The sequence below is a fragment of the Canis lupus genome, chromosome 15 (genome assembly GCF_003254725.2).
Source record: "Canis lupus dingo isolate Sandy chromosome 15, ASM325472v2, whole genome shotgun sequence".
In the NCBI taxonomy this organism is placed as follows: domain Eukaryota; kingdom Metazoa; phylum Chordata; class Mammalia; order Carnivora; family Canidae; genus Canis; species Canis lupus.
The window spans coordinates 36,291,167-36,303,270 of record NC_064257.1 but is presented as its reverse complement, the minus strand read 5'-3'; the positions used below and the strand labels follow the sequence as shown (position 1 = coordinate 36,303,270).

General features: G+C 35.8%; 1 protein-coding gene across 13 annotated transcripts in view; it reads right to left on the bottom strand.

Annotated features, from left to right (window-relative positions):
• Positions 1-12,104, bottom strand: part of CFAP54 (cilia and flagella associated protein 54) — a 291,046-nt gene that overhangs the window by 236,126 nt on the left and 42,816 nt on the right. For all 13 annotated transcript variants that reach the window (XR_003133016.3, XR_003133013.3, XR_003133014.3 and 10 more), the window contains 3 exons: positions 10,733-10,867; positions 9,516-9,666; positions 4,930-5,006 (listed from right to left, as the gene is read on the bottom strand). Coding sequence is in view for 9 of the 13 variants with exons in the window: in XM_025438907.3 (XP_025294692.3) it covers positions 4,930-5,006; positions 9,516-9,666; positions 10,733-10,867 (363 nt within the window). In the remaining 4 variants the exon portion in view is untranslated. The remainder of the gene's footprint in view (positions 1-4,929; positions 5,007-9,515; positions 9,667-10,732; positions 10,868-12,104) is intronic.

The window sequence follows — 12,104 nt, the reverse complement described above, 5'->3', positions numbered from 1 at the left end:
TATGCAACTCAATGTGTCAGAGTTTGGTTAACAACACAGAACAACTCTAGATACTCTTAAGCAGAAAGGGATTTGATACACAGAATTAGAGGTGTCTGTCACTGTTGGAAAGCCAGGGGGAGCAAAGGCCAAGAAAGCTGCCAGTGACAAGTCTGCTGCATGCAGAAGCCTCTGTGAATCTAAGAATCAAGGAGGTGGCTGACAACCACCACAAGTGACTGCTACACCAGATCAAGCGAATTGCAAGAGCTTGCTCAGCAGGGCTGGTCAATTAACTTCTTCCATCTGCCACTGCCAAATAAGAACTGTCTTCCCTTCATTATAAATTCATGCAAATGTGCCTCATCGGAAGACTAAGGTAGAACCACATGGAAATGAGATGCTAGGAAATGCAGTTCCAGCTTTTCCCCTGTGACACAAAGGTGGCTAAAGAAGGGAATGGCAGTGATGCCAAGCTGACTCTAGTTCAAGCCCACACTAATTCGCTCATCCTCACAGCCACAATGAAATGGTGCTATGCTGAGGAATATGTCACAATCTATTTATCCACTCTTCAGATAAGTATTTAGATTCCTATTACTACAAATATATACAATGCATTGTACTAGTCTAGGGATCAAGTCAAGGTTGGTATTTGCTTTGCAGTCCTTATGCCTTTTTTTCTCTTTTCTTTCGCAGCTGACTGTCTAAGACCTCTAGGACATATTAAATAGAATAGATACTCTATGTTGTTACTTCAGTATAAAAGGACTGCTTTTAATCTTTTACTATAACATTCATTACAGGTCTCTGAATGATACCCTTTATGGGATATAGAAATTCTCCTCTATTCCTGACTTACAAGTTGTGTTTTGGGTTTTTTTTTTTTTTTTTAAGATAGGTGTTGATTTTTGTCAAATGCTGTTGTTGCATCTTTTTATCTAGTGAGGCAGTCATATTTCTTCCTTTCACCTGCTAATGTGGTGTATTGCATTAGATTTTCTAATGTTAAATCATCCTTGTGTTCCTGGAATATATACGATTTGATTACACACATCCATTCCAAAGTATATAGATGTATATCTCCATTCAAGAATCACAGACATTGGAAAGGTCTCATGCAACTCAAGTAATATAAAGTCAAATAACAGACCTATGTGAAGGCTGGCCCAAGGTTATAAATCGTTAGGAAGAAAGACTTTCTTCCCACCCACCCACCTCTCACTACCCATGTTGAGAAACCTCCCCATACAAATAGGCAAATGTTTTGTTTTTTTTTTTTCAGGTCTCCCTTTTCTAGAATATGGTCTTTTGGAAGTTATAATTTTAATGTGTGAGTCTCAGTTCCAAACCCCCATCTTTCATGTGCCCAAGCCTCATATCTTGTCACTAGATGGCTGTTAACCTGAGCTTTTTGGTAACCAAGCCTATCAACCAACTGCAGCATCTACTCATAAAATGACCATTCTAGTTTCCAGTTCCCCTTTTATTTTGGCCCCTAGAATTTATCTTACTTTCTTGTGAGCTTCACAATGTGTTTGAGGATATTTGTTCAATTCTGTCCAAAATTTCTAGGTGCTTTGTAGCAAGAGGGTTTTCACCTTACCCGATTTGCTGTTTTGCCAGAAACAGAAGTCTCTAAAGATGCCCTTTTAACACCAAAAAATTTCAAGCATTCCCCCCACATATACCTATATTCTATCATCAACATCACTACCATCACTATCATCTTTGTTATCTCTGTCATTATCATAACTAACATCTAATTAAACTATCTTCTAGATACTGGGCTAAACATAATAAATTTTTTAAATGCCATTATCCTATGAAGCAGATACCTATTAATTATTTTAATTTTATAATACATTTATTGAAAGAAATAGATGCTATGCATTTAGTAAACTTTTAAATAAATTCTGAATGTAATCACAATAAACACCTCATTTTTTAAAGAGCTGTATGTATATATGCAAGGTACATAATTCATCCTGCCTACAATTTCTGATAGGTGAGCATACAGATTTTGGATCCTCCTTACAATAAATTCTCACTCCTTCTCTCCACTTCACTCCAGATGGATCTGAGACCCTAAGATTCAGTGCTCTACATAAAACATAAGAGAAAAACTGAGTAGCTACCACGTGCCAGGTACTGGTTTCTGTAACATTACTAATACCTCATTTAAATGATATAACTTAAATAATATCGGTAGAATAGGTTCTACTGTTATTTTACAGATGAGGACATTTATTTTCAAACAGATGAAATAATCTGTTCAAGATCACATAGTCAATATTAGATTCCACTCTGGGTCTTCCAACACCAAGCATTGTGCCCTTAGGTCATACCAATGAACCACTTGTATTACGTCTACCATATGCCACAGTACAGCTGGGCAGGTTGCCTATTGCACAATTTTAGGGGGTGCCATTCATGCTGTTGTCATCACAAACTTGTATGTTCATTTTGGCAATTTCCCAGAAGATAGTAATAAATCATATCAAGGAAAGGGTACATTTTTCTAATTTAAATAAGAGTAGCAATAGTTCATAAAGGGTCTTCAGCTTCTTCATTTGGGAAAACTGCCACCTTCTATGAAACACATTTTATTTAGTGGCTCTAACTGCCAGAAATTTTCCACCTGAAGCCAAAATCCAGCACTTTGTAACTTCTACTACTGTTTTTATTCCTGCCCTATGAAGCCTCAGAGAATAAGTACTGGCCCACTCAGCCAGTGATTCTGAAATTCTAGTTTCCTTAAGAATCTACCTGGGGGATTTTAAGCGGAAAATACCTGGAATTATAAACTTTTAAGACTCCACAATTGGAAATTATAATCCAATATGCCTAAAGCGGAAAATAGGAAGCTGTATATTTAGCAAGCATTATAAGATCCCTGGAAAAAGCACTGGCAGCTATTATAAATAAGCCTCCTCAATCTCTTGTGAATTTAAATTTACTGTTCCCAATTTAAGATTTCTCAACTCTAGCTCTCTTAAGACACAATATTACATAAAGAACTCAAAATTGCATCCCTTAAAACCTATAATTAGAGGAAAGTAAATTCAGAATGATCCACCAGTCCTCCACTATATTCATGATATTTGATTGGTACCCAGTTATAAGATTGTATATTTTATGCATTAAAAAATATCTTTTATACCAGTATCCCGAAGACACTTTTTTTTTTTTAATCAAAAAGCAATGTACCATAGTGACTAAACACATGGATGTTGACAGCAACACACCTAAGTTCAAATCTACTTACTGCATGCAACCATGAGCAATTTGGATACAGCAGCAAAAATCATCAAGATGACTATACAAATCAACTGGAGTAAATCTCACAAACACAATACTGGGATAAAAAGCAAGCTGCAGAAGAATACACACACTATCTCACACACACACATATTTATATAAATATTTAAAAGCAATACTCCTTACTTCCTAGAATACACACATATGTAATAAAAGTATGCCTGGAATTTATCATCATTATATTTAGAATACCAGTTGCTGCTATGCAGGAGGAAAGGTGATATGATCAAAGGGGTTAGTGGAAGAGTTTCAACTGTACTAACAAGGTATTGTTTCATAACAGGAATTGGGCCTACCTTATAACATTCTTTATAATTTTATGTCTTATATTTCAAATTGATTTTTCAGAGAAAATACAGCAATTATGAGTATTAACATTTTGCAACAGGAAAAGTGCCAAGCGAAATGATGATAGAAAAAAACATCAAAATGTTGCTATGCTAAAAAATATTAAAAAGACTAGAAGAGAATATAAAAAATATTTCAATCCATATAGTGAAATTGCATATTTTCTCCCCTTTTTATATCTCTAAATATCCTCTAATGTTAATACAACTTTTGTAATTTAAAATTATAGTTTTTTAATTAATCAGGCAAACAAAAATAGAGATCACTGGCTTCCTCTATAGAAACGTATTTTTCAACAGTAGTCCACAAGCACTAGTGTCTTAAGTAGTTATTCCATAAGGGGTAAAATGGATTTTATTTTCAAATAATGAATATATAGTATTCCATCTCTTCTTGGAAAACCACAACGCTCATAAGCAAATGAATGCCTCTTAGAAGACTTACAGTAAAGAACGTATTGCGCTTAATCCAGAGTCACCCAAAGTTACCTGACTCTGGCATCCTTTTCTGAGGCATAGTATTAGCAACACATAGGACAGACTTGGCAAAATGCTATTCTAGTTCTTGTTTATAAATAAAAGAATGTTTATAACATATATGACGTGGTTCCCAAGACTCCCATTCAGATCTACAGAACAACACAATCCTCGATGGACAGAAATAATTCAAATATTTTATGAAAAACATAATCAAGAAGAGGAACGGCCAGGACACTTAGGTGGTTCAGTGGTTGAGCATCTTGCCTTTGCTCAGGGCATGATTCCGGTCCCGGGTCAAGTCCCACATCAGGCTCCCTGTGGGGAGCCTGCTTTTCCCTCTGTCTAATCTCTGCTTCTCTCTGTATCTCTCATGAATAAATAAATTCTTTAAAAAAAAATTCTCTTAAGGTAACAATTACTAAGAACTTGCCATGTGCCAGGGACTATTCTAAGTGTACTTTCAACAGGTAATAACTTATTGACTCTGTCAGAGGAATATGCTGAGCAGGACATCTCTGCTTTATGAGTCTATGAACCATAACACATTCAAAACTCCAACAGTAATTCTTTTAAGATAATTTACTAGGTTATTTTTAAAGCTGATTGGGATTTTTTTCTACAGTGAAAGCAAAAGGTAGAAAATGCCCCCTAGTTTTCAATGTAGATAGAAACTATAAATTCTCAAATATTAAATATTCAAAATTATTTCTATAATTAACCATTACACATTTATAAACTTAATATCATTTGAAAATCTAAATTCATGTTTTTAACCGTATTTTCTAAAATATTTTTGCAATACCTTTAATATGGGAAGAACGTCCACGCTCCCTTTCAAAACTCCAAGGAATTCACTAGTTCCTTTCCTGAAAGATATCTCTGTGGCGGGGAAAAAAGGAAAAGAAAGAAGGAAGAAATGAAAGGAACAGAAGAGAAAAGGAGGGAAGAGAAGAAGAAAGGAGGAAAAAAGGGTAAGCAGGAAGAGGAGGAGAGGGTAGGAAAGAAGAAACAGGCAAAGAAGGAAGGACCAGAGGAAGGAAGGAAAAAATGTAAACATAGCAGTGAATCACAATCCTAAAAAATGTTATGCTAAATTGGTTGCCCTTTTAATGACTCATGATTTTAGAAATGATTCAACACTTAGAAGTTGACAAAACACTAAACTATTTCTTCCATATAATTACATTTTGTTTTTATATGCTAATTTTATATGTCTTTATGTAAGTTAATTTTGGTTTTATATAAGTTAATTTAAGATCTTACAGTAAAACAATTAAAAATATTATTAACAAGGTAATATTATGGTAAAGAGACTGGTCTTTCTAGTCTGTAATGTCTATTGAAAAGCATTCATAAAACAATGTAAAAGCTTTATGAATTTGGACAAATATCAGAGAAGGCTGGTTTGAGTTAAAGGAATATAAATTATAAATATATGGTAATGCTAGTTTCCTATTTGAAAATGTATTCAATAATTTAAACTAAAGGGGCACCTGGGTGCCTCATTTGGTTAAGTGTCGTTTCAGCTCAGGTCATGATCTCAGGGTCCTGGGACTGAGCTCCACGTTGGGCTCCCTGCTCAGTGGGGAGTCTGTTTTTCCCACTCCCTCTGCCCACTCTTGCTTTCTCTCTCTCATTCTCTCTCTCTCTCTCAAATAAATAAATAATTTAAACTAAATAATGCATTACTTAATAAACAGTCCAATAAACATTTTGAATCATACTGGCATGATTAATACACAAGAACGACTTGTACTTTGTGCTTTATGTGCTAATAAGATGATGATAATAACAATGTTGGAAAGTTCTAAGAATTTATATACCTAAATGGGGACAACTCCTCACTACATAAATGTAGCTTTTTCTATTTATAAATGGATCATGTTCCAATATTGATTAGTATTTTAAAAATGAAATATTTTAGCAAAGAATCAGTAAATTGCATTTAGTTCATTTATAATTAAACAGTGTAAAATACAACAAAACAATAGTCTCCCAAAAGAAATAAGTAAAAAAAAAAAAAAAAAAACAATAAAATTGAATAAGAAATAGACTTTAAAAAAAAAAAAGTAATCATTGGGCCTTTTGCTTTCAACAACAGGTAACCTGGAAAAATTCTCCTAACTAGAGCCCACTAGAAAAGCTGGAAAAAAATTTTTTTCTTCACCTGTAAGCAAAGAAGATCATGAAAATATAAATATAGAGCCAGGATCTTGAGAAAAGAGTATCATCTTGATCTTGGGAAGAGTGCCCAGGGAATAATATAGAAGGGCATTAGAGCTACCTTCCCAACTGAGGACTCTCTCATCAATTCTGGAGAAGAAAGCTGAGAAGCTGAGTGATGCTTCTGAGAGAACTAAAGCAACAGATGTTAGTATCCAGGGCCACCAGGGTGAGAAGCCAGAAGGGGCTGTATCCTTGGAGTCAGGGTAAATGGAAAATAAGTCAACAAGAGAGCATCTCAGCTTCAAATTATCTTCATCTCTCAAACTGGACTAATGGGATCCTGGAGTTGTAGTATCTTCATGCACCTAGTAAAAGCAAGCATAAATCTTCTCTGGAAGAACATTAACCTTATCTAATGCTTCAAATTATCTCTATAAAATATTCAGCAAATATAATGTCTACCACACAATCAAAAATAATCAGAGTAATAGTTGATGAAGTAAGTTCTTCACTTAAGAATTCAATACAATAAGTGCAGAAGGAACAACAGAAGTTAGAAGCCCATTTTGGCTTCTCACTCTCACTCCTCTGGTAGCCTTCAATGAATGACAGATAAAAGTTGTATAAATATCTCAATCTCCCAGCTCTCTGGGGCAGGTTCTCCAGGTCTCTCATGGGAATAAGCCCTAAACCTACAACAGTGGCCTTCTCCTTAACTTACTATACCTTGTATTGCCTTCCTTTCCTTTTCTGTCTCACTCCACCACACCACAACCCTGCTTCTCTGGATAATATCCTAAATAAACTACTTCACTCAACAACTTGTCTCAGAATCTATATCTAGGGAAAACAACCTAGGAGAAAGGTCAGGCTAACAATAGCTAACCTCACTGGTAAGTCTTTATAACACAGCGTGTGGGATAATTAGGCATTATATGCCTTCTGATTCAACACAGCAGGGACTGAACAGCACCGCCTATGAAGTATTCTTGCCAAATGTATAAGATATTGGCAAAAAATCTTTTTGATAAGATATCACTTGAATCTAAGCAAGATTCTAGATCTAACTGCCAGGTAGAGAAACAAGTTAACACCACAAAGACACAAACAGCCAGATGCAGAATGTGAGGAACCCTAAAAGGTGATGAACCAGTGTCTTCAAAAAATAAATGGCTTGAAAAGAGGAGGAGGAAAGGAACTGTTATAGACTAGAAAGAGAGACTCAAGAAAAATGTAAGAAAGTAAAATATATGGGCTTGTTTGGATCCTGATTGGAACAAACCAACCTAAGATATTTTTTTTATTTTATTTATTTATTCATGAGAGACACAGAGAGAGAGAGAGAGAGGGGAGGGGGGGGCAGAGACATAGGCAGAGGAAGAAGCAGGATCCATGCAGGAAACCCAATGTGGGACTCGATCCTGGGAGTCCGGGATCTTACCTTAAGCCAAAGGCAGATAGATGCTCAACCACTGAGCCACCCAGGTGTCCCTAATCTAAGATATTTTTAATACAATCAGGGACACAGGAATTTTCCTCTAATTTTGTAAAGTATAATAAAAATGGCATTATAATTTTGTAAAACAAAACAAAATCTTTATCTGTTACATAGACAAACCAACACACATACACACACACACACACACACACACACACACACACACATATTGGGGTATTTGATGGTGAAATGACATGATGTCTGCTTTAAAACACTCCAGAGGGAAAAACTGTGTTACAAAAAGAAATTAAATAAGATTAGCAAAATGTTCTGGATAATAGGAACATGGTAACTTATTTCTATATTTGAAATTCTGCATAATGAAACTTTAAAAAAAGGAAAAAGTGTTTAAGGAGAGGACATTTAAAAAAATAGGACTACAGACCATTGAATGTATTAGATAGTCAGACATCTTTAACCAGTAGTTCTCAAACTTTGATGTACACTGAGATCACCAGATATTGGGGATCCCTGGGTGGGTCAGCGGTTTAGTGTCTGCTTTCTGCCTAGGGCATGATCCTGGAGTCCTGGGATTGAGTCCCGCATCAGGTTCCCTGCATGGAGCCTGCTTCTCCCTCTGCCTGTCTCTCTTTCTCTCTGTCTCTCATGGATAAATAAAATCTTTTTTTAAAAAAAATCACCAGATAAAGTAATAAAGACTAGAAAGTCTCAGGCTAGATGAAGTAGGATAGAATCTGGGCCTTTGTATTTTTAACAAGTTCCCAAGTGATACTGATGCCAATCAAAATTTGAGAACCGTGGCTCTAAAATTCGACCTGCTAAAGCCACACTCAGCAACCCTGGACAGCAGATCCAGATCAGCACATCTCCGGGAAAACAGTTATAGCAATAATGACTTTACTACAGAGGCCCTCAAATGTCATACACACTCTATAAGAGGGGTGAAGTAGGGAAGTAAACACCTACTAACCACACTCTGACCTCACTCCCTACATATGACGTACCTTATAAAACAGACAGTTCTGGGGTTAACGACACACTGAAGAAAGAAGGTGGTCAGAGCATAAGGCTGCCCTGTGAGAGAAGGAAACTTCTGGAAGAAGAATGCTGGCAGAAAGGGGCTGGAGCAGGGAAAGGATGGAGTGGGTGGGAAATGAGAACAAAAACGAGGAAGGTAAGAGGAAAGGGGAAAAAGAAAAGGAAAACAAAATAAATGAAGACAACAAATTTTAAAAGGAGGGAATCCCAAGAGAGGAGAGGATTAAAAAGGAGATAAAACGTAGAACACAGATTCGTTCAACAGACATTATTCAAGTTCCTGGTCTGTGTGGGGCAGTGTGGTGGCTACCAAAAATACAATGGCAAGCAAAACATAGTCCCCTCCTTCATGCAGCATGTTCTGCTGGGAAGTGGCAGAGGAGGAAAGGAGATAAAAGGGAGGAGAGAACAATAAAAAAGGAAGAATGGGAAAGCAGAAGAGAGGTGAAAGTAGTAACAAGGAATGGAGAAGGAGAATGCATGAATAAGGGGAAGGCAAAAGTCACTTATATGCGACGGAACCATAGAGCATATAACCTCTTTTTAACATCCCCCCGGTTAAATCTATATTATTTCTATCTTTGGTTATAAACCATCAAGGAAGCACAGTACTGAAATGCCTGGTTTCCATTAACACTAGTTATTCCTTATGCCAATTCATACTTATACATTCATATGTGTTTATGTATATTAATAACTTCATACTTTTTCACTCATTCCATTACCTAGAGATTTTTTAAATTTCTTTCGTGGGTTTCCTAATAACTCCAATATTTCACTTAATCTCAACGTAACCTCTGCCACCATCACAATGTCAATGTCTTCCATTTTATAGCAGTGAATTACTTCATTTATCTGCCACAGAAGATAAACCCACTAAAAAGAGAAAACATACAGCAAAATCAATTAAAAGTACATTACATTGTAGAGTCATATTTTTTTTAACTTAGGACTTCCATGAAGTCATCATCTTCTAAACATATGGGAATGTTAGGTATATACTCCCTTATTAGTACATCTTAATTATAAAGATCAATGATCCTAATCAATTTATTTGATTAGGATCCCAATCAATCCTAATCAGTTTATTTATATAAACTCATAAAGAAGATTCACCTAAGCTTATAATCTGCATATCGATAGCCATAATGGAAAATTTATCATTTTTTAAAATTATAAATTTTTTTAAAGTATCAGTAAAGATTATCAGTATCCTCAAAGTTCTCATTCTGCCTTCACAAAGCAGTTGTTAGGATCAGTATCAAAGTCCTCCAAAATAGTGAAGGAGAAGCAGGTGTTTCAGGCCTCATACTAGGTGTCTTGGAAGCTATCTTTCATGTCTATATCCCCAAAGCTTAGCACATAAAATTAGCCATCAGACTTTGGGAACTAAAATGAGGAAACAGCATTACTTTTTCATTTCATTACTTTTTCAGAGTACATGGTAAAACCAAGCCCATGTACCCTATTTACAACACATCCAATATGTTACTGTTAAAATGTTTCCTCCTAAGTTTCTGGGTTTTAGTATTCACCTGCTCAACTTTTTCCTTTCCATGTAAGAGCTCTCTGAAATAGTCTAAATATATTAGTGCAGGGGAAAAAAACCCTTTTCTATTTATATTTTCTATTAATAACCTTCTTAACTTACCCAAGTTCATGTAACCTTCAAAATACTAAGAATCTGAAATACCTTCCTACTCCCCTTAAAAATCTGAAATACCTTCCTACTCCACAAAACCAAATTGCAGAAGTGCAGAAAATATGCTTAAAAGAAAGGCTCAGTCAGTCCCACATTTATTTATTTATTTTTTAGCCCCACATTTAAAGAATGGTAGTTAAGCAGGTGGATAAATAGGGAAAATTTAGATTGGAAATATGCATCACAACTTAAATTAGCAACAATTTAAAAAACAAGTGAAAGGAAACAAAAAAGGAATACTTTATTAGTACTGATTTTCTGGGTGAATTTTGCATAGTCATTTCTGGACAGATTGACCCTCTGAATTCCTAATTTGCATTTCTGCCATAGGAACATTATCGTGTCCACAACGATTTCTTTATCAGGTTGAACATTCTGAAAACAAAAATGGCAAAGTAAATTGGTAAGAAAAATAAGATACACATATAGATACAGCTATATAGCATTTACTGTGTGCCAGGAAACACTCTAAGAGCTTTACATACCTACTGCAATAGACTGAGTGTTGTTGTCTATCCAAAACTCCTATTCATTTAATCTTCATGACAACCCTATGAAGTGAATGCTATTACTATCATTCTCACTTTCCAGATGACCAAACTGAAGCAAAAGAGTAAGTGATTTGGGGGGCACCTGGGTGACTCAGCAGTTGAGTGTCTCCCTTTGGTTCAGGTCATGATCCTGGAGTCCTGGGATCAAGTCCTGCATCAAGCTCCCCATAGGGAGCCTGCTTCTCCCTCTGCCTATGTCTTTGTGTGTGTGTGTGTGTGTGTGTGTGTGTGTGTCTCTCTCACATGAATAAATATATAAATAAATATTTAAAATTTTAAAAAAGGGATCCCTGGGTGGCGCAGCAGTTTAGCGCCTGCCTTTGGCCCAGGGCGCGATCCTGGAGACCCAGGATCAAATCCCACATCGGGCTCCCGGTGCATGGAGCCTGCTTCTCCCTCTGCCTGTGTCTCTGCCTCTCTCTCTCTCTCTCTGTGACTATCATAAATAAAAAAAATAAATAAAATAAATAAATAAATTTTAAAATTTTAAAAAAAGATTAAGTGATTTTTCCCAAGATGAAATGAATAGAAAGTAGCAGAGCCAAGATTCAAACCCAAGCAGTCCAGTTCAGAGTCCACACTCTTAATGAATGCTCTAGGCCACTTCTGCCTCTCTAAAAATGTTCCAAACATTTTTAGGTAAGCCAATTAGCTCTACCCAAATTTTAAAGTTTTATGTACTACTTTCTTTTTAAATTTTGTGTGGGGAGGAGGAGGAACTAGTAAAGGAAGAGGGAATAGGAAGCTGTGAAAAGATATGAACAAGGAGGAAAGAGACATGAAGAAACCAACAGAACATCACACTTCATATCAATAGATACCATGAGTATAATGAACATATCTCCTTTCAAATCAGTTATTTGGTTGGTTCTTTTCAAAAGAAAAATATAACTCATACCTGAACTAGAAAGATAATGAGTTTATGATTAAAATACACCAAACCTTGAACTCCTTTGGGGCAGCCCTAAGCCTTAATTTACATATGTAGTACCTTGTATGGGAACATAACAGAGAGCAATAAATGTTTATTGAATTGAATGAACTAAGACATACATAATTTT